At 55.1% G+C, this 26,036-nt stretch overlaps 1 protein-coding gene and 2 long non-coding RNA genes across 3 annotated transcripts; all 3 read left to right on the forward strand.

The window, feature by feature from the left end:
• The first annotated feature begins 441 nt into the window (after nt 1–441).
• Nucleotides 442–3,130, forward strand: LOC128083044 (uncharacterized). The gene is made up of 3 exons (XR_008207936.1): nt 442–604; nt 764–987; nt 2,230–3,130. It is a non-coding gene; the product is annotated as an uncharacterized LOC128083044 (long non-coding RNA).
• Nucleotides 3,131–3,967: 837 nt separating this feature from the next.
• Nucleotides 3,968–7,430, forward strand: LOC128083043 (uncharacterized). Its single transcript, XR_008207935.1, has 4 exons — nt 3,968–5,009; nt 5,109–5,193; nt 6,964–7,127; nt 7,222–7,430. It is a non-coding gene; the product is annotated as an uncharacterized LOC128083043 (long non-coding RNA).
• A 3,928-nt stretch (nt 7,431–11,358) lies between these two features.
• On the forward strand, nt 11,359–17,781 carry LOC128083237 (rho GTPase-activating protein 32-like). The gene is made up of 11 exons (XM_052688275.1): nt 11,359–11,434; nt 12,141–12,263; nt 12,843–12,920; nt 13,711–13,792; nt 14,370–14,513; nt 15,104–15,206; nt 15,470–15,602; nt 16,108–16,190; nt 16,544–16,651; nt 17,019–17,164; nt 17,657–17,781. The coding sequence occupies exons 1-11, from the start codon at nt 11,381–11,383 to the stop codon at nt 17,779–17,781; spliced, it is 1,179 nt and encodes a 392-aa protein (XP_052544235.1). The 5' UTR covers nt 11,359–11,380.
• The last annotated feature ends 8,255 nt before the right edge of the window (nt 17,782–26,036 follow it).

Genomic DNA, 26,036 nt, shown 5'->3' on the forward strand with positions numbered 1-26,036 from the left:
AGACATGCTCGTGTCGGTGCTGCTGCACACCGGTAACGCGATCGAGAATCTCCGAGCCTCTGCGAGTCGCTCCGAGCCCCTCCGAGCAACTCCAAGCCGCTCCGAGTCTCTCCGAGCCCTTCCGAGCAGCTCCGAGCCGCTGCGAATAGCTGCAAGCAGCTCCGAGCCCGTCCGAGCCGCTCCGAGCCTCTCGGAGAAGCTCCGAGCAGCTTTCGCGCTGCTCCGAGCGGCTCCGAGTCTCTCCGATCAGCTCCGAGCCGCTGCGAGTCGTTCCGAGAACCTCGGAGAAGCTCCGCGCTGCTTTCGTGCCGCTCCGAGTCCTTCCAAGCAGCTCCGAGCCCCTCCAAGTCGTTCCGAGCCCTTCCGAGCAGCTCCGAGCCGCTTCCGTGCCGCTCTGAGCCGCTTTCATGCCGTTCCGAGCCGTTCCGAGCCGCTCCGAGCCCCTCCGAGTTGCTCCGAGCAGCGTTGCACTGCTGCTGCGGGGGCTTTTAAACGGCTGGAGGACGGTGCAGGGCTAGGGTTCGAAGGGGACGTTTGCTGGTTCACCGGGAGGCGAGCGAGTTGGATGCCACGAGGCGCTGAGGGGCAGCTGTGAGCCGAACCGGTCCGTTTCCGTTCCTGGGTGGGCTCGGGCATCAAACGGCGGAAATAGACGAGGGGCATCCTGGATTAGCGGGGGAGAATATATCGCTGAGCCGGCGGTCCGGAATCGGCTGCTTGCCCGTAGCCGTAGTGGTTTTTCGAGACAGCTGCTGTTTTGAAGGTGACGGGCGTATATTCGCTGTTAGCCGGAGGACTAATCACCATAGAGAGCGGCGGATGAGCTGCGCAGAGCGGTTAGATCGGCACTTCCGCATTTCTGGGCGCATGTGTTTTGCCGCGGGCGGGACTCGGCGGCAGGCAGCGGCAGTTCCGCGCGTTGGCCACGCGGTGGCAGCAGAGACCACGGCAAGAACTTTCCTGCCGGATCGATGCCGGGATTCGGTGGTAGGCGGCGGCAGTTCCGCGCATTGGGGGCTGCCCGTGGGGCGCGTGGAGTGCTGGAGGAGTTGATGGCCGTGCGCGGTGGGGTGATGGTGCCCTCGGTGCACGGCTGTGACAGCGGGGTGGGGGTCGGTGCCCCCAAAATGGGGTGGTGGGCGAGTTGTATGGGGAGTGCATGTGAAGCAGTGCTGGAGCAGCTTGTGAAGGGTGCAGCCCTGTGAGCACAGATGGAAGCAAGGCAGCCGTGGGAGCAGATGTGGGACCTGTGGGTCCCTTATGCGTCGCTTGTGGGGCGCTGATGTGTCACTTTTGGGGCCCAGGCTGCTGTCAGTCATTTGTGGGTCCCTGCTGCCCTGCTTGTGGGGGTACTTATGGGTCAATTCCTGGTCCCTTTGCCAGTTAACGGTCCCGGGCTGCTGTGGGGCACTTCTGGGGCCGTGTGTCTCACTTGTGGGTCCATGCTGTGCCACTTGTGAGTCACTTGTGGGGCACTGGGGGGGCACTTGTTGGTGACAGGACACTTGTGGGGCACTTATGGGACGCTGATGGGTCAATTATGGGGGACTTATGGGGCACTTGTGGTTCAGTTGTTTGTCCCTTGCGAGGCACTTGTGGGTCCCTGTGGGTCACCTGTGGGTCACAGGCTGCTGTGGGTCATTTGTGGGTCCCTGCAGTGCCACCTGTGGGGCATTTGTGGGTACCCGTGGTGTCAATTGTGGGTCCCTGCGGTGCCACCTGTGGGGCCCTTGTGGCTCCCAGGTCACTGAGGGGCTCTCTGGGTCCCTCCCTGTTTCTGTGGGGTTTGGATTGCTGTTGGAGCCAAAAGGCCACACGCTGCCATACAGGCAGGTGCCAGGGTCACCCCCTGAGGACACCAAACCCTCCAATAACGTCACAGCGGCCTTTAATTGCTGTGTGAGGAGATGACGTGCGTTTCTCCCTGGGGAGCCGTAAGCTGAGCCTGGCAGCTGGGCAGCCAGCACTCGCTCCATTGACGCCGCTCATCTCAGCCCTTGTGCTGCACGTGCAGCTTCTCAGCACCTCGCTGTATCAGCACTGAAATCTGTGCTCCCCTATTTATTACAAATGTCACCAATTGCCATTGAGGACAGACTGGAAGCAAAGGACGTGGACCGTCCTCGCTCGTCCGTGGATAAACCTCCCCTTGCCAGACAGGCAGACCCAATTGGCCGCCGGTCATTAATTTTTTTTGTTTTAACTTTATTTTTTCCTTCCTGCTTTTAGGGGAACTTTGAGATCACAGCCTGAAGCAGTGATGGAGCACCTGGTGAGGGGTGCAGCCCTGCCTGCACAGGTGGAAGCAATGCAGCCGTGGGGCAGATGGGGCTGAGCCTGGCTCCACCCCTCCCTCGCCTCATTTTAAGGGCTGGCAGCCCCACAGGCAGGGTTTCTTCCTGGAGATGCCTCCTGTGGATTGCTGGGTGAGCTCTGGTTCGTGGGAAGAGGTCAGCGATTCTTTCTTGATGGCTGTTGGGGTTTTGGTCTCTGCCTTTCTGTGGGGATTGTCAGCTGGTTTACAGTAGCTCTGTCAGCTCTGCCTCTGCTTCTGATGCCTTCCACTTGTTCTCTGAGGGCAGTCAAGGGGTTCTCTGCCTTTCTCTGAACTGGTAACGGAGGGACTGATGGATGTTCCTTTCTTTTGCTCTCATCTGTTTCGGGAATGCTTCAGTCAGCCCCAAGGTGACGCTGGTTGGGTGACTGAGCGTTGCGACTCCAGAAATGCCTGGAGCTGATGCACTGTTCTGTAAAGGGATTCTGTGTTCTGCAGAGTTCCTCTGCAACTCTTTCTAAGCTCAACACCTTCTTGTGACATCTCTGTTCCCTCTTTCGTGATTCTCATTGTGGGATCTCCAACCTGGGCCTCCAAACTCACTCCGTCTGCTCCCACGTTGCCGCAGCCCATTTTATGACACGTTCCCTCTGTGTCCTCGTGTCCTCCCTGTGTCCTCTGCCCGTGTCCCCTCTGCATCTCCTGTGCCACGCATTCATTCCACCCGTGCTGAGTGTTGTTTGAGGGCACACATTTCAATTCCGTTCCACGTCCCGTTGGATCTCCTTCTGTTTTGCGGCTCAATGGGGTCGAAGGGTTTCTGGGGCTCCTCTGGTTAGTGGTTGCAGCGCTGTGCAATCTGTGAGGCGGACGCTGGAGTGGCAGGAACCCCTTGTTTACACGTCGCTTGTATACAGGTGGGTTTTGGGCCGGCTGTGGGCAGCTCCCTTGGAGATGCAATGGGGGTTGGTCCCCAGGGCTCGCCCTGCTCCCTGCCCTTTGTCCTTGCAGCCCCATGAGCTCCGTGGCTGGCGATAGAGCGAGGTGCGTGGTTGCGGCTGGGAGCTGAGCTGCAGGAAACCCCCGGGCCCCAGCGGCTGTTTGCTTCATCCTCACCCAGCGCCGTCCGCTCTGCGCTGCTCGAGAATACTGAGCACAAGGATTCAGTTCCTGGTTGGCCTGGTTCTCTCCCAGATCTCCCTTAGGAATTGGTCGGCAGCAACAGGTGTCAGGGCTCGGCTCTGCGAGCGCCTTGTAGCCGACCCCCCCAGGCTCTCAGGGCTCTTTCAGTCGTGCTGGCAGATGTGGCTTTGTCTTGATAGGAAACAAAGGGCCGTCCTCTGCTGGAGCGCTGTGTCTGGATCACCGCAGATATCTCCATCCCAGCCATCAGGGGATGCTGTCAGTTTCCCAGTCTGGATGCCACCCAACCTCCCAGCCCTCTTCCTTCCATCCCTGCCCCCCTGCAGCCGTGGCACCCAGCAGTGCGATGCAGCAATACCTCTGGTGTGCTGAATGCTGGGGCCGGCACTGAGAGGCTCTGTGGCCGACGTGAATCTTCCTGGTTGGACTGCTTGTGAGTTTCCCTGGTGCTGTTGAGCACGCAGGCTTCCCCGCCTGCCCTGATTGCTCACCAGGCCATCGATGTCCTTTGTGCCGTCGTGCCTCACGGCTTCAGGTATCATGCCATAGACTCCTTAGAGTCGGAAGGGACTGTTTGTGATGATCTAGTCTGACTTCCCACAAGGAACAGGGACATCCACAGCTCGATCGGGCTGCCCAGGGCCTGATCCCGCCTCACCTTGGAAGGGACAGGGCATCCACCGCCTCTCTGGGCAGCCTGTTCCACTGCCCAGAATCACAGAATGTCCCGGCTTGGAAGGGACCTCGAGGCCCACGATTCTCCAGCCCCCCACCACACGCAGGGCCATCAACCTCCCCATTTCACAGCAGCCCAGGCTGCCCAGGGCCCCATCCAACCTGGCCTTGAACACCTCCAGGGATGGATGGGGCATCACAGCCTCTCTGGGCAGCTGTTCCAGCACCTCACCGCTCTCACAGCACAGAACTTCCCCCTGACATCCAACCTCAATCTCCCCTCCATCAATTTAAAACCATTTCCCTTTGTCCCTTGCTGTAAAAAGACATTTTCCTTACATCTAAACTAAGTTTTCTCTTCTTCTTTCCTTTAGCTCCCTTTAGGTATCGAAAGGCTGTTACCAGGTCACCTCAGAGCCTTCGCTTCTCTGGGCTGAACAGCCCCAGCTCTCTCAGCCTGTCTTTGGAGGAGAGCTGTTTGATCCCTTGGTTCTGTTTTTTTTTGTGGCCATCCTCTGATGTGATCCAACAGGTCCATGTCTCTTCTGCACTGAGGACTCTACATCCCGACACAATCTCTAGATGTGGGATTGTGCAGAATATGGACTCAGGTAAGGGAAGCCTCTTTACTTCACAGGTCCTACAGGAGCTGATGAGAACTTCAGAAATAAAGTGGGAGTTCCATACTCTGTGGCACCCTCCTTCTTCAGGGAAATTAGAATGAATCAATCAGATGCTGAAGAAGTACTTGTCAAAATTGGTTTTAGAGACCAAATTACCATGGACAAAGTGTTTGCCTGTAGCCCTTGTCAGAATACGAACCACTCACAGAAAAGGCTTAGGAGTATCACCATACGAAGTGCTGTTTGAGTTGCTGTACTTGGGAATGGTGAGATGCCCGCTCTTGAAACCATGGGTAAGTTTCTCCAGAACTGTGTACTCGGGTTGTCTGCTGCTCTGTTATTCCTTAAGGGATGTGGACCGTTGGCTCAAACTCCACCTCTGGAATTTCCAGTGCACTCATCCCGTGTTGGAGACTGGTCCTAATACGCGCCTGGCAGAAATCAAGGCTTCAGCCTGAGTGGGAAGGACTATTTCAGGTACTGCAGTGGATGTTGTCTACCTTGACTTCAGCAATGTTTTGTTACAGTCTCCCACATCATCCTGGTAATGAAGCTGAGAAAGTGTGGGATAGATGAGTGGATGATGAGGTGGGCTGAGAACTGGTTTACTGGCTGAGCTCAGTGGTGGTGATCAGCAGCACAGAGTGCAGCTGGAGAGCTGTGAGCGGCGGTGCTCCCGGGGGTTGGTGCTGGGTCTGGTTGTGAAGGGGAGATTGTGTTTGTGCTGTAGAAGCTTTCAGTATTTTCTGTATGTAGTACTGGCTTTACTGAACTTACAGCCCTCTTGTGGAAGAGCTGTTTGCCTTCCACTAAGGAAGCTGCTGAGCAGAGTTAAAAAGTTAAAGATTCGGGGTGTTCTGATTGGGGTGGAATTGAGCCAGGCACAAAATAAGGCAAATATGCAGGGTGGAGAGAGAGAGGGAGCTCGGCACAGGACAGAACAAATGTGCTCACTCTTGGAAATATGGCCCTCGTATCTCCATGGAGAAGTACAAAACGTACCAAAAAGAGCAGGTTGGTAATGGACCTTATATGGAACTACATCATAGCAACAGCGTCGGGGAGATTGTGAGCCTAGACGCTCAACCAGTGAATGCCAGGAGAGCATTGCCTGCGTCGGGTTCAGAGTACAGAACAGAATGAATTTCTCTGACCGATGTGCAATTTTTCCCTTATTAACAGGGAGCATGTGCCTGTTATTGCAATAACGAATAAACTTTGCTGCTATCACTAAGATCCTTGCCTAAGCTGAAACTGGTGACTTTGAGTGTTTCTCTCAAGGTCTTGTTCAATATCTTTGTCAATGACCTTGATGAGGGGATATGTTCACCCTTAGCAAGTGCACTGATGAGACAAAGCTGGGAGAGAAGTGGTTGGCACGCCGAAAGGCTGTGCTGCCATTCAGCAAGATCTGGACAGGATGGAGAGCTGGGCAGAAACAAACCAGGTGAGGTGGAACAAAAGCAAATGTAGAGTCTTGCACCCGGGAAGGAATAACTGCAAATATCAGTAAGCTTAGGATGTGACCGGCTGGAGAGGAGCTCTGCAGAGAAGGACCTGGGGGTGCTGGTGGACAACAGATTGGCCGTGAGCCAGCAGTGTGCCCTGCTGGCCAAGAAGACCAATGGCATCCTGGGGCGCTTTAAAAGGAGCGCGGCCAGCAGAGCAAGGGAGGTGATTTTCCCACTCTGCTCTGCCCTGGTCAGGCCTCACCTGCAGTACTGCATCCAGTTCTGGGCTCTCTTCCTGGTACAGAAATGACAGGGATCTCCTGGAGAGAGTCCAACAGAAGGCCAGGAAGATGCTAAAGGGCCTGGAGCATCTCCTCAGTATGAAAAGGCTGGGGGACCTGGGTCTGTTCAGCCTTGAGGAAAGAGGACTGAGAGCAGATCTGATTAATGCTTACATATTTGTTAAGTGTGGGAGTCCAAAGGACATGGCCAACCTCCTCTCAGTGATCTGTGGGGACTGGAGAAGGGGAAATGACCATAAACTGGAGCACAGGAAGTTCTGCACCAAAATGCAAAGGATCTTCTTCATAGCGAGGATGATGGAGCGCTGGAACAGGCTGCCCAGGGAGGCTGTGGCTTCTCCTTGTCTGGAGATATTCCAGACCCTCCTGGATACCCACCTGCGCAGCCTGCTGTAGGGAGTCCATTTTGCAGGGAGCTTGGACTCAATGATCACTGGGGGTCCCCTGCAACCCCAATTCTGTGGTTCTGTGATTTTAATTCTTGCTTCTTGCAGCGATGCAGTGTTTCAGAAGAGAGAAAAGCACGGCGGGCGTAAGCTGGATTTCTGTGGTTGGTAAAGCTGTGCTGAGAAGTGGGCTGACACTAGCACCTGGAAATGTGTCTGCAGACTTTGCACGCAGAGGAATGACTTTTCCCTGCAGGTTGGGCTTGTCTAAGGTAGGTCACTGCTAGGTGAGCTTCGGCTTTAAAACATCAAGTTGTACAAATAAGGAAACTTCAAAAGCAAGATTGCCAATTCTTTTTTACATAGGTGATTTTTTCCACGAGGAAAGATTTGAAATGCTGTTTGCTAATGGAAGATGGAGAGAGGAAAATCAAGTGAAAGGCACGCTGTGCACAGCCAGCACATAGCATCTGCACAGCTCTCCCCCTGCACAAAGGAGGAGCAGCTCAGTAAGCTTGGCCTGGGCCATTGAAGGCAGCACACAAACATCTGGACCAACCCCAATGGAGCTGCTTCTGCAGGTTGGTTGTCTTCCGCTGTGTGTCTGCTATCCTGTTGCTCCGGGGTAGATTGGTTGATGTTCAGCTCATGGAGTTGAGGTCTGAGTTTAAGGCTGGGGCATCGTCCAGGAGTTGGGGTAGGGTACAAGGCAAAGAAAATTGGGGTAAGAGAATGAGGTTTAGGACCAGGAACCTCTTCCATCACTATTAGCTCTTGCTGTTCTCTTTTTGGCTTAGGAATTCAAGTGGGTTTTTTAATGAAGAACAGACTCATTGTGCAGCTTGCGAGTGAATTCATTCACACCTGTTAATTGGCATTCTTCTCTATGTGGAGCTGCAATTGCAATGGATGCTTGTGGTCTGATGTACAGCCCCCTCTGATGTGCTCAGATGAGCCAAGTTGGCAAGGCCTGACTCTCGGTTGGCAAGTAGTGCCCAAGTTCAGACAGTTGACTCTTGTCGGCTTTGAGACGCATCTTCCAGTTGCACGCTGTGTTCTTCCTGTTGTGTTGAGCTCTTGAGCTCCAGCCCTAAGTGAGGATGCAAGTGCTACCGCAGAAGGGATGGTTGAGATTGGAAGTGCAGTGCAAAGGGCTGGAGCCAGCAGGAGCAGGGATGTGATCATCCCCCTGTACTCAGCTCTGGTGAGTCCTCACCTTGAGTGCTGTGTTCAGTTCTGAGTCCCTGACTACAAGAAGGACACTGAATCCCGGAGATATTGCCAGAGAAGAGCAGTGAAGCTGTGAGGAGTGTAGAGCATCAGTCTTATGGGGAGCGGCTGGCTGAGAGAACTGGGATTATTTAGCCTGGAGAAGAGGAGGCTCAGGGAAGACCTCATCCTTCTCTACAATGAACTGAAGAGAGATTATGTCGAGGTGGGGGTCGTCTTCTTCTCCCGTGTAAGTAGCGATAGGACTGGGGGGAGCGGCCTCAAGTTGCATGGAGGGAGACTGAGGTTGGATGTTAAGAAACACTTCTCCAAGGAGTGCCCAGGGAGGTGATGGAGTTAATGTCCCTGCAGGTGTTCAAGAAACGTTAGATGTGGCAGTGAGGGATGTGGCTTAGTGGGGAATATTGGTGGTAGGTGGACAGTTGGGCTGGATGATCTTGGAGATCTTTTGCAAGCTTGCTAATTCTATGATTCTGTGAAAGGCATCTGCTGGGCAAGAGCTTTGGTGGGTGAGCATCAGGCTGCTGGACAGCAGGCAGCTGTTGTCTGTGCAGACAGCCACATCCATGGGGAGTGGAGGCTTTTTCACCTTAACCTTGTCTTTCATGTCTCACGTGCAGTAAGTCCTGTTGTTACAAACAGCATCTTGGGGGCAACCTTGATTTCTGCAGCCCCGAGCTTCGTGGCGCAAGAGCTGTCCCCCATGCTTCTCCCTGTGATGTGTGACCGTATGGAAGGCCTCGCAGAAGCCTGGCTAGGTGATGGCAGTCGCTCCTCCTTTCCCCAGCGATGCTGGAAATAGCGTGGAACGGGACGGGGGGACATCCCAGCCGTGGGTTCCTCTCAGCAGGACTGAGCGGCTGTTCTGATCCTCGTGTTTGAACTTGAGGGAATCTGATGCTAAGTAGAGAAATGAGTGGCTTGTTAATGAAGAAAATAAGACTGTGTCGCATCTTGTGGTGCAGGATGTTGTCCGAACTGCTGCTAACAGTGGCCAGGATGCTCCCTTTTTGATGGGGAGAGGTCTAGCAGGGATTTCTTAAATGAAAATAGTTTGTTGTGTAATTTCCTTTTCATCGACCTTTCATGCTACTTCTTGATAAATTATCTTTGGATTATGAATCAATATTTATTTCTGAAGAGAATTGAAGAGAATACGTACTCACCCTGCGCCTTCTTCTGCACCGAGAATCTTCTAAACATCTTTGCACTTTCTTTTTGGCCCTGAGATGAAGCTGTGTGGAATATAGGCTTGGATGCATTTTCAGTCAGGTGCAGGACACGTAACGCTCATCTGAGTGGTCATGCTGACAAGAGCAGCAGAGTAGCAATTTTTACAGGGTTGCGTGCTTTACTTTACTTTTTTTTTTTTTCTTTCCCTCCAGTCATAACCATGGAACCACAGAAGCGTTACTCAGACAGAAGGAGCCTTTGTCACCTGGACTTCCTGCAATTGACACAGGCAGTGGAAGTCAGCATCCCAAGCATCCATGAAACCCCTGCAAAGGACTGGTGAGAGTTACCTGGCGCCGTCCTCTGGCAATCTCAGGTCTTTCTGTAAGCTCCCAAGCTGTGTCGTAACTCCTCCCGTGGTGCTGACTCAGCTCTCCCAGTCTTTTGTGTGGGAGAGCTGGAGTTGAACTCCTTCCCGTTTCCTGCCTCTGTCCTCCCTGCTTTGCCCATGGCCCAGTGAGCCTCCATCCTTGTTAGGTGTCTTGAATTACTGAGTTGCTTAAGGATTGGGTGGACCAATTAAATTCTTAGCGATGTCTCTAGATCCACGTGTGCACAAAAGCACACTCTGATGCAGTCAGTGTAATGATGAATACACGCCTTGTTTCCTTTAGCCCGTATTTTTGGTTCAGGAGAACAGATTTCTGAAATGATGTTCAGCTTGGCACCAGAATCCCCTTGCCGCCCCCCATTGCAGTCACTCACGAGGGCTTGAGATCCACAGGGAGGAAGTATTGCCGATAATTACAATCCATGGTTTTAAAACTGATTTAATCTATGGTGGATGATATGAATAGTCATGGTGAATGATGTGGTAAGGCATCCCGGCAATTTTCAACAGGAATACTTCAAGGCAGCTTTTCAAGGTTTCTTTGAGAACTTTCCAAGTCTCCAGGAATTTTAAGCGCTAAGGTTTCCTTGCCTTCCGAATGGCAGTGTTTCTATCTAAGCTGGCAGCCTTTAAACCCAAGCCCAAACTGAAGCTTGCTCATCTCAGTGGAGGTGCCTTAGCTATATTCTAACGCTGCGTGCAAAATGAGTTTCACGTTCACTTGTCCTTTCTGACTCGCTACGTGTTTCATTGCACAGGAAGAAAAGCTTGATGTCTGTGCCAAGGGAGACGTACACCGCACTTGCGCTGCCTGGACGATGTGGAAACTGGAAATTGTGGGGTGTGCTGAAGCATGCCCTCTCAGGTCAGTCTAAGCATTCATAGAGTAGACCTGTCTAGCAAAACAGGGAATAGACAGTTAAACCCATTCTGTTGGGAAATACTCTCTCCTTCTAAGAACCTTTAGAACGTGAGTTTCTTCAGTTAATTACTCAACTCATTTGCTTTTCCTGAATGATCCTAAGTTGTTTTCTCAGGCGACATCTGCACTCTGCTCAGTCCAAGGAGAAATCCCTGCCCGCAGATGCAATGACACAGCATGGCTCACCACCTCATTTTTCATTGCTTACTGTTACGGTAGCTGCCATCCATGTCCACCCTGCGTATTCTCAGAGCTCTTCTCTGTGTGTGGTGCTGTGACCAGCTGGTCTGAAGGAAAGCAATCCCTTAGGCAAAGAGTCCTAGGCCCAGTTTGTGCCGAGCTGCACAGTGTGACCCAAGGTCACAAGCACGCACGCCTGGGCTGTGTGAGTGTGCGCGGCAGCTGTAGGGAGCACAGCAGACATGCAAGCAGAGGAAATCCTTGATGTGCGGGGCTGCAGCAGGTGCCGGTGGTGAGGCTGGTGGGAGTCGGGGCCGGGGAGCAGATGCACCTGCAGCAATGATTCCTCTCACTGCCCTGCTGCTGTGCAGTCAGAGCGCCCTGGGCGAATGCATCTGCTGCTTTGTGCCAGTCCCCATCTGCTAGCAGAGGGACAGCCGCTTGGTCAAATGCTGCCCAGTAGGCTGTCTCGTTTGATTTGACTGAACAAAGTGGCTGTTTCTAGAACACCTGCCTATGCCAGTGGGTAACTGAGGGTAGTTCTGAGGAAGTCTCTCAATAGTGTGGTGTGTGAAGAGAGAAAATATGAGTGTGTTTCTCTTCAGTTCCAGCTTGTCGTGCCTGCTGTGATGGGCGTCGCGTGCAGCGAGATCAGCTGTGGGCCTGACATGGCACGGATGGAGGTAGAGTATGAAGCTCTGATTGGTCTTTGTTCCCTAACGTGAGCCAGCAGAGTGAGCTGCAGATGTGCTCGCTCTTTCAAGAGAGAGCGAATCCTTGCGGCTCTATCAGTGTCACTGAAAAGCTGCCTTAAAAGCTTCATGTCCTTGCTGCAGGCATCTAGATGGCCATGGAAGTCATAGTATCAACAGAATCAGATCCGGCATTGTAAACGTGCAGAAGCATTTTCCCCATCCTGCCTGGATGTTGTCACCCACAGACAAAGTGCTGTTCTCTTATTCAGCAAGTTCAAGGAAGGTGGCACTTGTAGTGAGCCAAGGATTGGGTCAGTGGCCCAGCTGCTGTGTCCAGTCCACGGCTGAGGTCTCCAGGCAATGAGTGACAGGAAGTGAGCAGACTCTTACGCTCCTCTTTGGGAAGGCAGTAGTGCAAGCATGGCAAGTTTTATTATAAAACTGCTGGAGCCGTCTCGGTTGTGGAGTTTGTCCTCTTAGTCTGGGTAGAGAGAGATGCATCTTGGCACTGCCAGGCAATAGTGCTGCGCGCCGGGAAGAGAAACAGCTGTTATTAGACTTGCAGGTTCTTGTTAAGCGCTCGTGATAAGGACCGAGTGCATTTCCTGCAGCCTTCTCTGCCGATGTGCTCGTCACCCTGAGATCCTCCTTGCAGCCCTCAGCTCCTCACCATGGCCTGTGCTCTCTGTTTCAGACTGAGAACAACGGGAAGCCCCTGCTGGTCCGTGAGGAGTCATCTCTTAATATTCCAGCTGTTGGTGCTGCCCATGTTCTCAAGAGATACGTTGCCCAGGCACCGGATGAACTCTCCTTGGAGGTAAGCAGTTAAGGGCGTTCCTAGTTGTCATGTACAGAAGAGTATAAGGCGTGAACGCATCAGGAATATTCTCTGACACCTTCAGAGTGTTTGGTGAGGTGAAGCTCAGAAGATGCGGATCCAGATTAGACTTGCACTGGGTTGGATGCAGGGAGGAGTTCAGCCATCTCTAAACTATGACTCTATTTGGCATTGGAATCTTCTGATCCAAGAGCTACTGCCCAGTGTGGTAGCCTGGTCTCTGAGCAATGGCAGACCAGTGTATGGAGTGTGCAGATCTGTTCAGGATCTGTTCCGCTGACTTATGCCTGCGGTTTAATTGGAGCTCTCCCTTTGGCAAAGAGCCTGCTGCTTCTGAGAACCATTTCATACTGAACAGCTGAATTCTGTATGTTGTGTATTTTAGTGACTCTTCTACCTCCACGTTCAGTTGTACGACTGCAAATGCCTGAAGAGCTGCACTGGTGCAATGGCTCTCTAGCTTGACGATATTGGGCAGTGCAGAAGAATGCAGTCATTTCAGCTGTGCTTTCCTCCCAGCCGTGCTGAAGCTGGGATTGACGTTGCAATCTCTTGCAGGTGGGAGACCTCGTGTGCGTCATCGAGATGCCGCCTCAGGAGCTGAGCCCCCGCTGGAGAGGCAAGCACGGCTTTCAGGTAGGCCCAAGCTTCAGACGTGAGAGCGCAACTTCGGTCAAGGCAGGAATCTCAGCTTAGAGCTGCTCTGCCTGCACAGCATGGCTCCACATGGAAAATGGTTTCCTTGTGCTGGTGTCAGAGGACTTTCCCTTTTGCTGTGGGCTTGGGCCAGAGCTGAAAGTTGGTCTTTGTAGGAAACTGCCTCCTCAGTTAACTTAGAAAGAAGAGACCTCACAGCATGCATCAGGTCACGGCCACTGAACCGCACCTTTGGAAATGCAGCAGCTAGGACTTGTGTTTCAGTGTCTCTGAGCACTTGTGCTTGCACCCATGCAGAAGGTGAAGTCAGTGTCTTTTAGGAAGTCGCTGCCTGTCAGCTGAGATGAGGCAGGGTAACAGAGCCTCTGCGCGCTTGCTGCTGCTGCTGGCTGCAGAATGCTGGGTAGCTCAGAGCTGGGGATGGCAGCTGCATCTCAGTCAGCAAGCAGAAATTTCATAGGCTGTGCCAACTCAGATCTAGCTGCATCAATCTATCATAATATATAGCTTCTGTATGAAGTCTTTCCCTTCGGGCACGCTTGAGATTCAGGGGTGCATAGCATACTTGTCCTTTCCCCGCTCCATACACAGTTTTATGGATATTTGCCTGCCAATTTGGAATAATTATTAATTTTAAGCAGGCCGTTTTTTGGTTGGATTGTCTTACGGAGCATCCGGCAGGCACGTGATGAGGAAAATGTGATGTTTGAACAGTTCAGGCCTGAGAAACGCTGCCTTCAGTATCGCACCTCTCTTCTTCTTGTTACAGGTTGGATTTTTCCCTGGTGAGTGTGTGGAGCTCATTAACGGAAAAATCCCGGAGTCTCTCATCAATTCAGTGCCAAAGCCAGGTACGATGAGACATTTGATGGTGCAGGGAAGCAAAATGGAGTCTTTTTTGGGTGTGTTCCGTGTTTAATACCTCCCTTATCCTTCCCACCTTATCCTCTGTGCTGATGATCCTTCATGCATAGCACGGGGCGTATGGCTGGTGTTTTGTAGGCAGTGAGAATGAGGGAAGGCAATGGCAGTTCTCCTGCAAGTCCGTACGAGGCTGAGAACAGCCATCAGAACGTGCAGAGATTTGGCCCAGTCCTCCTGTGTTTATGACTGGAGTTGGGGAAATCCTAGAATCCTTGTAGAATGGCTTGGGATGGAGGGGAGCTCAAGGATCATCAAGCTCCACGCCCCCTGCCTCAAGCTGGGCTGCCAACCAAGCTCCACGTTTAATGTGGGACTGGACCAGGCTGCCCAGGGCCCCATCCAGTCTGGCCTTGGACTCTTCCAGGGTTGGGGAAAATCCATTTTGGTACGCACTTGCTCATCATGTTCTTCCTGTTTTGATGTGCTCTGCAGAATGTGTTGTGCTCGGCCTCGTCCAACGGAGGCAAACCTGAGATGAACTGGTTTCTTCCTTTTGTTGTGCAGTGCCAAAGAAGCGCGGCAAGCTCCTCACCTTCCTTCGTTCCGTCGTGAAGGCCCGCCCAAAGCAACGGAAAGAGCGGGAGGTGGAGAAGGAGAGGGTGTTTGGCCGTGACCTGGGAGAGCATCTTCTCCACTCTGGTCGTGATGGTAAGGGACAGCCCATTCCTGAGAGCTTCCCTGTTTGGGGACCTAGAGATGAAAGGGAGATGGTTTCTAGCAAGGGGCAGGTTGATAGCAGTGGAGAAACAGGGAATGGGAGTTGACGACTGAAAGATCAACTGAGTTTGTGATGGCTGCAAGGGAAATGCTCCTAAGGGACAAGCACATTTGTATTTGCTTAAAGCAAAGCCTGTAAGCCAATCCCATGGTAGCCTGAAAAGAAAGGAAGCCTTTTGGCCAAAGAGAGTGTCCTGCATCAGTTTCCCAGCTCCTTGCGGTCGTGAGATTTTCCACCTCCGTTCCCGTGGGGGCTGTGATGGGACTTGTAATGTCTGCGGCTTCCCCTGAATTACTTTCTCCAGGCTGATTCCTAGGTCCTGGCATTTCTGGAATGCAAGGCACACATCTGTGTCCAGTTTCCTCACCAGCTGCTGCAGAGGTGTCTTTGACAGCTGTCCCCTTCAAGGAAGAACTGAGCAGTAGCCTGGCTGGGTTTAGTGGATGGGATGTGACGGGAGCGCAGCCTGAGGCAGGACTTGACTGAGGAGCTCCAGTAACCGCGGGCACGTGTTCTTTAGTCCCCCAGGTCCTCCAGAGCTGCGCCGAGTTCATCGAGCAGCATGGCGTGGTGCAGGGGATATACCGCCTGTCCGGCGTGGCGTCCAACGTCCAGAGACTGCGGTAAGAGTGCTGCGACTGACAGACACAGCTGCCAGCAGGGGCACGTGCCCTGTTGCGGGCGTTCAGAGGCCTGCGGGCAATGCCTTAGCACAAGGAAAGGTCTCCTTTGGGAACATCCCATCCAGCACGGCTGACGTGGTGCTGGTGGCCGAGTGTTTGTGTTCTCCAGTACATCAGGAAGCCCTTCTGATTCTTGATTGCATTGGGTGTGGCTTTTGACTTGCTTTCCTCTTTCTCAACCGCTTTCGTGTCCTTCTCTGCAGCCAGGAATTTGAGTCTGAGCAGGTTCCTGAGCTAACCGTCCGCGACGTTCACAGCGCGAGCTCCCTCTGCAAAATGTACTTCAGGGAGCTCCCGACCCCCCTGCTGACCGACCAGCTGTACGACAAGTTCTCGGTAAGCACGAGGCAACGCCTTTCCTTTCCCTCTTCGCTGGGCCTCTAGGGAGATGGCTGCAGCAGGGCCCCAGCTCTGAGGCCCTTCTTCTGTTAGCCCCATGAGGTTTACTCGCATGTCTTTGCCACATCCCGAATCGTGCTGATGCCACTTTTGCATTCCTGCATTGCTTTTTTTTTTTTTTTTTTTTTTTTTTTTTTTTTTTTTTTTTTTTGCTATTCCCCACCTATTTCTGGAATGGGAAGGGGATTAATAGCCAAGCATACTTGCAGATGAATGCCCCTGTGAGGAGATGAGCTGCCCAACCAGGCTGTAAACCGGCCCGGTGCTTGGACTCCTTGGCTGTGGTGGCACCAGCTGCGTGCCGCTATGTTTGCCAGATGCCTCTGGGGAGGCCTAAAATCTTTCTCAGTGCTGACCAGCAGCGCGCTGTGCCCATGGTTCCCGACCCTGCGGCAGGTATCTCGCCTGATTTGTGTCTCAATCCCTTTCTGCCCTTTTCCAGGATGCTGTTGGTGCCACTACAGAGGAGGAGCGGCTGGTCAGAATGCGGGACACCATCCAGCAGCTGCCCGCTCCTCACTACAGGTCAGTGCTGCCCTCAGCCTGCTGAGCTCAGCCCTGCTGCACTTCAGAGGGCAATGGTGCGATTCCAGGCTTTGTCTCACGCGAGCAACACGATGCCTGGGTGTGCTGAAACACTGCATGGGGTTAATTTGTGGGGTCAGTTCCTGGGCACGGGGGCAGGCTTGGTGCAGCTGATGGCTGTGGCTGTGCTGTGCTGGTGCTGGGTGCTGCAGCGTGGCCCTTGGTCAAGTTGGGTCTACTTCATCTTCAGCGACAGTAGCAGTAATAACAACTAGTGTGAATTGAGGTTTGCTTTGTGAGTGGCAGCACGGCATGCTGGCTGGTGCTGAACATTTGCCGCTCTTGTTTCCCAGGACCCTGGTGTTCCTGATGAGACACTTGGCCAGTCTATCTGCGAACAGCTCTGTCACCAACATGCACGCTAAGAACTTAGCCATTGTGTGGGCTCCAAACCTCCTAAGGTAAACTTCTTTTTCCGTTTCAACAGAACGCTTACATCTGTTCTCCGGTAGAATAAAGCAGTCCTCCCTTCTTGTGCACCACATGTGCTCTTCACCTGTAAAATGTGCAGTGAGTGGCTGACAGCAGAGCAGGAGCCTGGACTGTTCTCCAACCCTGCGTGGGCACAATTTCTAGCTGAGCATTGCTGCTCTCTTGTTTAGATGGGACTGGTGTGTCCTTGATCAGCCAGGAGAACTTTTTCAGTGGCATCACTGATTGCCCACTGCGGAAGTCTCCGGAGCCCAGTTTGACAGCTTTGGGCTGCAACAGTTCAGACCCGGGAAGCGATCTTGGCTGAATGACTTCTAAAACCTGCCTTTTCTACAGATCACAGCAGAGCGAGTCTGCCTGCGCCAGCGGGAGAGCTGCCTGCACGGAACTGCAGACGCAGTCGGCTGTGGTGGAATTCATCATCGACCACACAGACGTCCTCTTCTGCTCCACATCTGGACCTGACATCGCAGATGGAGCAGGTGAGTGTCTTCCTCCATTAGCTTTATCTTGGTCAGACACCTGGATCAAATGCAGGCCTTTTCCAAGTCCTTTGAAATACACTTTTCCTGCCGAGGGGACAGCAGACGTCTGGGCTTAGGTTAGAATCTGGCACCCTGTTGCTGGATGCTGAGAATGTGCAAGCCCAAACGTGACAAGGAGAAAACTGTCACCGTCATTATGATGTTTTGCAAGCAGGTGAAGCTTGGTGAAAGTGTGACAGCGAAGCTTTCTCAGTTCCCTGTCCCCCTTTTCTAGGGTTTTTGTTTGTTTGTTTCCACACAGTGAGCTGCTCCTAATTATGACTGCATCCTTTGCCATAGACACACCTCTGAGCACATGGTTGTTTTGAGCTGCTCTTCTTGCAGCAGCTCGGATAAGCAAATCTGAGAGAAACACAGCACCTCCTGGACCTGCGATGGCTGTGCTGCCGCTTTCTGATCCTGGCTCTCACCTGTGGTTTTCCCTTCCAGGGCACAGTTCTCTCTCAGGGCCCCAGTCTGTGCGGGCGTCTTCTGCTGCCACAGAGCTGCTCAGCCTGGAGGAGGCGCAGGCACGGAGGCGAGGCCACAGCAGCTCTCCTGTCACTGTGGCATAGAGCTGGGACATAGAGGTGGAAGAAGGCCCCACAGCTGTACGGGGGAAATTCCATACGATCATCGTCTTTCCATCTGAAAGGTAAAGAGGACTTCCTGTACCTGGGAAACATTGGGGTTTTCTGACTTCAGGGCCACGTGCCTGAATCCAATTCCGGTTCTCCTCAAAGCAGAGCTGTTGGTCAGACCTGTTGGCACAAGAAACTGGACATGGCAGTGAGATGGGGCCAATGAGCTGTCAGAGTCAGAGATGCTTTTGGAGTTCCACGCACAACTCACACCATGCCCTGTTTCCTCTCTCCAGACCAAGTCCACCCAGCAGGATGAAGGAATCACCAGCTGGCTGTTGCTGTTCCTGCTTCAGCCTGGGAAAACCATCCTCCGTGGCCGAACACCAACCGCAGCACCGTCCCAGGGAGCCCTCAGAGACAGACGTTGTAGTGCTGGCAGGTAAGGGTGCAAATCCTGCTTTCAACACCCTGCTTTTCAGCAATGTAGAATTCTTGCTGTCAGTGGGCTTGTATCTCCTTCTAGCGTTCCAGCCCATACCTGACACCTTCAGTTCTCCCCTGATCAAGAACCACTTTTGTAATTCAGCTTGTGAGAGTTGGACACCAACCCCTGTTCATTCTTTTATAGGTGGTTCGAGCTCCTGTCAACCCAGATGTGCCAGAGCAAGTAGCAATGCTGGGCTGTGTGCTTCCACCAATGGAGAGCTCTTGGGAAGCACAAATGGCTGCGGATCACGTGACAACCTTGCACATAACAACAGTGATGGAGAGAGGGAGCTCATCGAAGTTGAAGCTCTCATTTCTCCCGGCTCTGCTGAAGATGCTGACCTGAGCCTGCCAGGGACCACAGGCACCAGCCTGGACTGTGACCCGGCGCCTCTGCAGTGCAGCCCAGCCCAAGCACAGTCCGAGTGCCCCGACAGCAGCACCTCTGTGCAGGAGCAGGTCAGCACCAGCGAGGAGAAGCTGAGCCTCTTGGAGGAGGACTTAGATTCAGGCCTCCATTCCCAAGCACTGGGCAGCAGCACTGAGAGTTCTGAGCCACTCTCTCCGTGAGCTTTCCACCCAAGAGAGGACGATTCCCATCTTTACCTGGACCTCTCACGCCCTCCTGTCTTTTCGTTTAATAATAAAAGCACACTTTGTTCACTCAACGCCTTGACTGCCTGAGGAGTCTTCATTCCCGGGGACTGGGATGAATGCAACAAACAGCAAGGCACCTCAGCTTGCAACGCTGAGGCTGTGGGGTGCATGAAGCAGAGCTCCAGGTTTGTTCCTGTTTTGTCTGGCTTCGGGATGGCTGCAGCTCCCGTTTGGTACAGTAGCAAATAATCTCTAGCATCCTGGATGCTGCTCGTGATAACCCCGAGCTTCCTGGCGGTGGCTTTGTGACGCCTTTAAGGGCTTTTTGATGCACTGTGATGCCTTGGCTGCTCCCTAACACCTCTCTCCTCCTGCTGCGTCCGTTCCTGGCTCCCACCCTGCAAGCTGCCTGCACAGATCATCTGCAGCCCTGTTACCGTCACGCTGCGGCAGGACGAGCTCATTCAGACCTGGCCTCTCATTGGTCAGCGGCAACGCTGTCCCGCCCCCGCCTGCCTCTTATTCGTCAGCGGCAGCGCTATCCCGCCCCCACCAGTCTCTCATTGGTCTGCGGTAGCACTGCTCCCTCCCCAGGGGGTTCCTTGTTCTGCGGTTGCTCTGCCGGCTGTGATTGGCTGAGCCGCCGTGCGGGGGAGCGGGCGTTGGGGGCGGCTGTTGGAGGCGCGGAAGACCTCAGTGGCAGCCGTTGCTGTCCGGGCAGCAGCGAGGCGGAAGCCGCAGAGCGACGGGAGCGAGTGCTGAGGGCAGCTCCGCCAGAGGTGTGCGGGAGAGCTGTGCGGAGGTGTGTGGGACAGGGAGAGGAGCCCTGCGCGGCCCCAAGAAGGGGAAATAGCTGTAAAGTGGAGCACGGGAAGTTCCGCCTGTGGATGAGAAGGGAGTTCTTCACGGTGAGGATGGCGCAGCTCTGGAACAGGCTGCCCAGGGAGGCTGTGGCTTCTCCTTGTCTGGAGATATTCCAGAACCGCCTGGACGCCCAGGGAATTTTTTTCCGCTCTCTGTGCTGCCCTCGTGTGGCCGATATGCGGAACTGCAACGAAGGTTTTTTTGCTGTCTGTGCTGCCCTCGTGTGGCCAATATGCGGAACTGCAAAGAAGTTTTTTTCGCAGTTCTTACTGCCCCCGTGTGGCCAACATGCAGAACTGCATCCAACTTTTTTTCCGCGGTCTCTGGTGACCCCGCGTAACCAATCGGTGCCCAACAACGAGCATGTAAAAGCAGATGTGAATTTTGCACGAAAGAGTCCTGTCTGGACTTTCTGCATGCGCACTGCGGTGAGCAGAATTGCATCTGCGCTCTGCGGTGAGGAAACTGACGCACGCGCAGTGCGATGTCCGGGAAGGCGCATGGGTTCTGCCTGCATGAAGTCGGCGCATGCGGGCTACACGCAGTAACCGATGCATGCGCAGTGCTGTGCCAAGAAGCCGCATACGCTGTTCGGTGCTGAGCTGGCGCATGCGTACTACCGTGCCGCGGCTGGTGTATGCGCCTCGCGTGGCAGAAACCGGCGCGTATATATAGTGCGTTACAGAGCCCGGATTTGCTCAGATGTATTGCTTTCCCGAGACATGCTGGTGTCGGTGCTGCTGCACACCGGTAACGCGATCGAGAATCTCCGAGCCGCAGTGAGCCGCTGCGAGTCGCTCCGAGCCCTTCCGAGCCCTTCCGAGCTGCTCCGAGCCTTTCCGAGTCGTTACGAGCCCCTCCGAGGAGTTGCAAGCCGCTCCGAGCCCGTCCGAGCCGCTGCGAGCCCCTCCGAGGAGCTCCGAGCCGCTCTGAGCAGCTTTCGCGCCGCTCCGAGCTGCTCCGAGTCCTTCCGGGCAGCTCCGAGCCGCTGCGAGTCGTTCCTAGCCCTTCCGAGGAGCTCCGAGCCCCACCGTGCCGCTCCGAGCCCCTCGGAGAAGCTCCGCGCTGCTTTCGTGCGGCTCCGAGTCCTTCCAAGCAGCTCCGAGCCCTTCCGAGCAGCTCTGAGCCGCTTTTCTGCCGCTCCGAGCCACTCCGAGTCCTTCCGAGCAGCTCCGAGCCTTTCCGTGTGGTTCCGAGCCCCTCCGAGGAGCTGCAAGCCGCTCCGAGCCCCTCCGAGGAGCTCCGAGCCGCTCCGAGCAGCTTTCGCGCTGCTGCGAGCTGCTCCGAGTCCTTCCGGGCAGCTCCGAGCCGCTGCGAGTCGTTCCGAGCCCCTCCGAGGAGCTCTGAGCCTAACCGAGCAGCTCCGAGCCGCTTTCGTGCCGCTCCGAGCTGCTTTTGCGCCGCTCCGAGTCCTTCCGAGCAGCTCTGAGCCGCTGCGAGTCGTTCCTAGCCCTTCCGAAGAGCTCCGAGCCCCACCGAGCCACTCCGAGCCCCTCGGAGAAGCTCCGCGCCGCTTTCGTGCCGCGCCGAGCCGCTCCGAGCCCCTCCAAGCAGCTCCGAGCCCCTCCAAGCAGCTCCGAGCCCTTCCGAGCAGCTCCGAGCCGCTTCTGTGCCGCTCCGAGTCCTTCCAAGCAGGTTCGAGCTCCTCCAAGTCATTCCGAGCCCCTCTGAGGAGCTCCAAGCCCCTAGGAGAAGTTCCGAGCCGCTGCGAGCCGCTCTGAGCCGCAGCGAGTCGCTCCGAGCCCTTCCGAGTCGTTCCGAGCCCCTCCGAGGAGCTGCAAGCCGCTCCGAGCCACTCTGAGACCCTCCGAGCCGCTCCGAGCCCGTCTGAGCCGCTGCGAGCCCCTCGGAGAAGCTCCGCGCCGCTTTCGTGCCATGCCGAGCCGCTCGGAGTCCTTCCAAGCAGCTCCGAGCCCTTCCAAGCAGCTCCGAGCCGCTCGCTCCGAGCCGCTTTCGTGCCGCTCCGAACCCCTCCGAGCCCCACCGAGCCGCTCCGAGCCCCTCCGAGGAGCTGCAAGCCGCTCCGAGGAGCTCCGAGCCCCCCCGAGCAGCTCCGAGCCCCTCGGAGAAGTTCCGAGCCGCTCCGAGTCCTTCTCTCCATCTGCAGCGACTTCAGCAATCCCGCGTCGTGCCACAGCAGAAATGGGGGACTGCAGTACGTCAGCGATCTCTGACTCGAGGAGGGCAGTGGCTGCAGGAAGGACGCTCGCTGCAGCCTCCCTGTTTCTGTGGGGTTTGGGATTCGGTGCCAAAAGCAAATGCTTGGCTCTGCTGCACGCATCTCTCAGATTGACACCGGGTTTTTCATCACCTCCGATGATGCTGGATGAAAAAAAAAAAGAGAATAAAAAGCATGACAACATCAATTTTCCAGTGATTATTTATTATTTATTATTATTTACAGACAGATATTCATAAGCACTGAGCGCAAGTTTGCTGGCTTTGTCCAAGTTTTCCTCGTTTTCTTCGTCGTCTCCCTTCCCCCCAATTTCTTTTCTGTGTTTTCACGCATTGGAATTTCATTTCGAGGTCCGTGCTGCCCTCGTGTGGCCAATAAGCGGGACTCAAACGAAGTGTTCTCCGCTCTCTGCACTGCCCTCGTGTGGCCGATATGCGGAACTGCAACGAAGTTTTTTCCGCTCCTTGGGCTGCCCCCGTGTGGCCGATATGCGGAACTGCAAAGAAGTGTTCTCCGCGGTCTCTGCTGCCGCCGTGTGGCCGATATGCGGAACTGCAACCAAGTTTTTCCGCTCTCTGGGCTGCCCTCGTGTGGCCGATATGCGGAACTGCAACGAAGTGTTTTCCTCTCTCTGCGCTGCCCCTGTGTGGCCAGTATGTGGAACTGCGTCCAACTTTTTTTCCGCGGTCTCTTATGTCCCCGCGTAACCAATCCGTGCCCAACAACGAGCATGTAAAAGCAGATGTGAATTTTGCACGAAAGAGTCCTGTCTGGACTTGCCTCACGCGCGCTGCAGCGAGGAGAATTGCGCATGCGCTCTGCGGTGAGGAAACTGACACATGCGCAGTGCGATGTCCGGGAAGGCGCATGGGTTCTGCCTGCATGAAGTCGGCGCATGCGGGCTGCACGCAATTACCGACGCATGCGCAGTGCTGTGCCAAGAAGCCGCATACGCTGTTCGGTGCTGAGCTGGCGCATGCGTACTACCGTGCCGCGGCTGGTGTATGCGCCTCGCGTGGCAGAAACCGGCGCGTATACATAGCGCGTTACAGAGCCCGGATTTGCTCAGATGTATTGCTTTCCGAGACATGCTGGTGTCGGTGCTGCTGCACACCGGTAACGCGATCGAGAATCTCCGAGCCTCTGCGAGTCGCTCCGAGCCCCTCCGAGCAACTCCAAGCCGCTCCGAGTCTCTCCGAGCAGCTCCGAGCCGCTGCGAATAGCTGCAAGCAGCTCCGAGCCCGTCCGAGCCGCTCCGAAGTCGTTCCGAGCCCTTCCGAGCAGCTCCGAGCCGCTTCCGTGCCGCTCTGAGCCGCTTTCATGCCGTTCCGAGCCGCTCCGAGCCGCTCGCTCCGAGTCCTTCCGAGCCGCTCCGAGCCGCTCCGAGCCCCTCCGAGCAGCTCCGAGCAGCGTTGCACTGCTGCTGCGGGGGCTTTTAAACGGCTGGAGGACGGTGCAGGGCTAGGGTTCGAAGGGGATGTTTGCTGGTTCACCGGGAGGCGAGCGAGTTGGATGCCACGAGGCGCTGAGGGGCAGCTGTGAGCCGAACCGGTCCGTTTCCGTTCCCGGGTGGGCTCGGGCATCAAACGGCGGAAATAGACGAGAGGCATCCTGGATTAGCGGGGGAGAATCTATCGCTGAGCCGGCGGTCCGGAATCGGCTGCTTGCCCGTAGCCGTAGTGGTTTTTCGAGACAGCTGCTGTTTTGAAGGTGACGGGCGTATATTCGCTGTTAGCCGGAGGACTAATCACCATAGAGAGCGGCGGATGAGCTGCGCAGAGCGGTTAGATCGGCACTTCCGCATTTCTGGGCGCATGTGTTTTGCCGCGGGCGGGACTCGGCGGCAGGCAGCGGCAGTTCCGCGCGTTGGCCACGCGGTGGCAGCAGAGACCACGGCAAGAACTTTCCTGCCGGATCGATGCCGGGACTCGGTGGTAGGCGGCGGCAGTTCGGCGCATTGGGGGCTGCCCGTGGGGCGCGTGGAGTGCTGGAGGAGTTGATGGCCGTGCGCGGTGGGGTGATGGTGCCCTCGGTGCACGGCTGTGACAGCGGGGTGGGGGTCGGTGCCCCCAAAATGGGATGGTGGGCGAGTTGTATGGGGAGTGCATGTGAAGCAGTGCTGGAGCAGCTTGTGAAGGGTGCAGCCCTGTGAGCACAGATGGAAGCAAGGCAGCCGTGGGAGCAGATGTGGGACCTGTGGGTCCCTTATGCGTCGCTTGTGGGGCGCTGATGTGTCACTTTTGGGGCCCAGGCTGCTATCAGTCATTTGTGGGTCCCTGCTGCCCTGCTTGTGGGGGTACTTATGGGTCAATTCCTGGTCCCTTTGCCAGTTAACGGTCCCGGGCTGCTGTGGGGCACTTCTGGGGCTGTGTGTCTCACTTGTGGGTCCATGCTGAGTCACTTGTGAGTCACTTGTGGGGCACTGGGGGGGCACTTGTTGGTGACAGGACACTTGTGGGGCACTTATGGGACGCTGATGGGTCAATTATGGGGGACTTATGGGGCACTTGTGGTTCAGTTGTTTGTCCCTTGCGAGGCACTTGTGGGTCCCTGTGGGTCACCTGTGGGTCACAGGCTGCTGTGGGTCATTTGTGGGTCCCTGCAGTGCCACCTGTGGGGCATTTGTGGGTACCCGTGGTGTCAATTGTGGGTCCCTGCGGTGCCACCTGTGGGGCCCTTGTGGCTCCCAGGTCACTGAGGGGCTCTCTGGGTCCCTCCCTGTTTCTGTGGGGTTTGGATTGCTGTTGGAGCCAAAAGGCCACACGCTGCCATACAGGCAGGTGCCAGGGTCACCCCCTGAGGACACCAAACCCTCCAATAACGTCACAGCGGCCTTTAATTGCTGTGTGAGGAGATGACGTGCGTTTCTCCCTGGGGAGCCGTAAGCTGAGCCTGGCAGCTGGGCAGCCAGCACTCGCTCCATTGACGCCGCTCATCTCAGCCCTTGTGCTGCACGTGCAGCTTCTCAGCACCTCGCTGTATCAGCACTGAAATCTGTGCTCCCCTATTTATTACAAATGTCACCAATTGCCATTGAGGACAGACTGGAAGCAAAGGACGTGGACCGTCCTCGCTCGTCCGTGGATAAACCTCCCCTTGCCAGACAGGCAGACCCAATTGGCCGCCGGTCATTAATTTTTTTTGTTTTAACTTTATTTTTTCCTTCCTGCTTTTAGGGGAACTTTGAGATCACAGCCTGAAGCAGTGATGGAGCACCTGGTGAGGGGTGCAGCCCTGCCTGCACAGGTGGAAGCAATGCAGCCGTGGGGCAGATGGGGCTGAGCCTGGCTCCACCCCTCCCTCGCCTCATTTTAAGGGCTGGCAGCCCCACAGGCAGGGTTTCTTCCTGGAGATGCCTCCTGTGGATTGCTGGGTGAGCTCTGGTTCGTGGGAAGAGGTCAGCGATTCTTTCTTGATGGCTGTTGGGGTTTTGGTCTCTGCCTTTCTGTGGGGATTGTCAGCTGGTTTACAGTAGCTCTGTCAGCTCTGCCTCTGCTTCTGATGCCTTCCACTTGTTCTCTGAGGGCAGTCAAGGGGTTCTCTGCCTTTCTCTGAACTGGTAACGGAGGGACTGATGGATGTTCCTTTCTTTTGCTCTCATCTGTTTCGGGAATGCTTCAGTCAGCCCCAAGGTGACGCTGGTTGGGTGACTGAGCGTTGCGACTCCAGAAATGCCTGGAGCTGATGCACTGTTCTGTAAAGGGATTCTGTGTTCTGCAGAGTTCCTCTGCAACTCTTTCTAAGCTCAACACCTTCTTGTGACGTCTCTGTTCCCTCTTTCGTGATTCTCATTGTGGGATCTCCAACCTGGGCCTCCAAACTCACTCCGTCTGCTCCCACGTTGCCGCAGCCCATTTTATGACACGTTCCCTCTGTGTCCTCGTGTCCTCCCTGTGTCCTCTGCCCGTGTCCCCTCTGCATCTCCTGTGCCACGCATTCATTCCACCCGTGCTGAGTGTTGTTTGAGGGCACACATTTCAATTCCGTTCCACGTCCCGTTGGATCTCCTTCTGTTTTGCGGCTCAATGGGGTCGAAGGGTTTCTGGGGCTCCTCTGGTTAGTGGTTGCAGCGCTGTGCAATCTGTGAGGTGGACGCTGGAGTGGCAGGAACCCCTTGTTT

Source organism: Tympanuchus pallidicinctus, unplaced genomic scaffold (assembly GCF_026119805.1).
Source record: "Tympanuchus pallidicinctus isolate F22 unplaced genomic scaffold, pur_lepc_1.0 scaffold23, whole genome shotgun sequence".
NCBI lineage: Eukaryota > Metazoa > Chordata > Aves > Galliformes > Phasianidae > Tympanuchus > Tympanuchus pallidicinctus.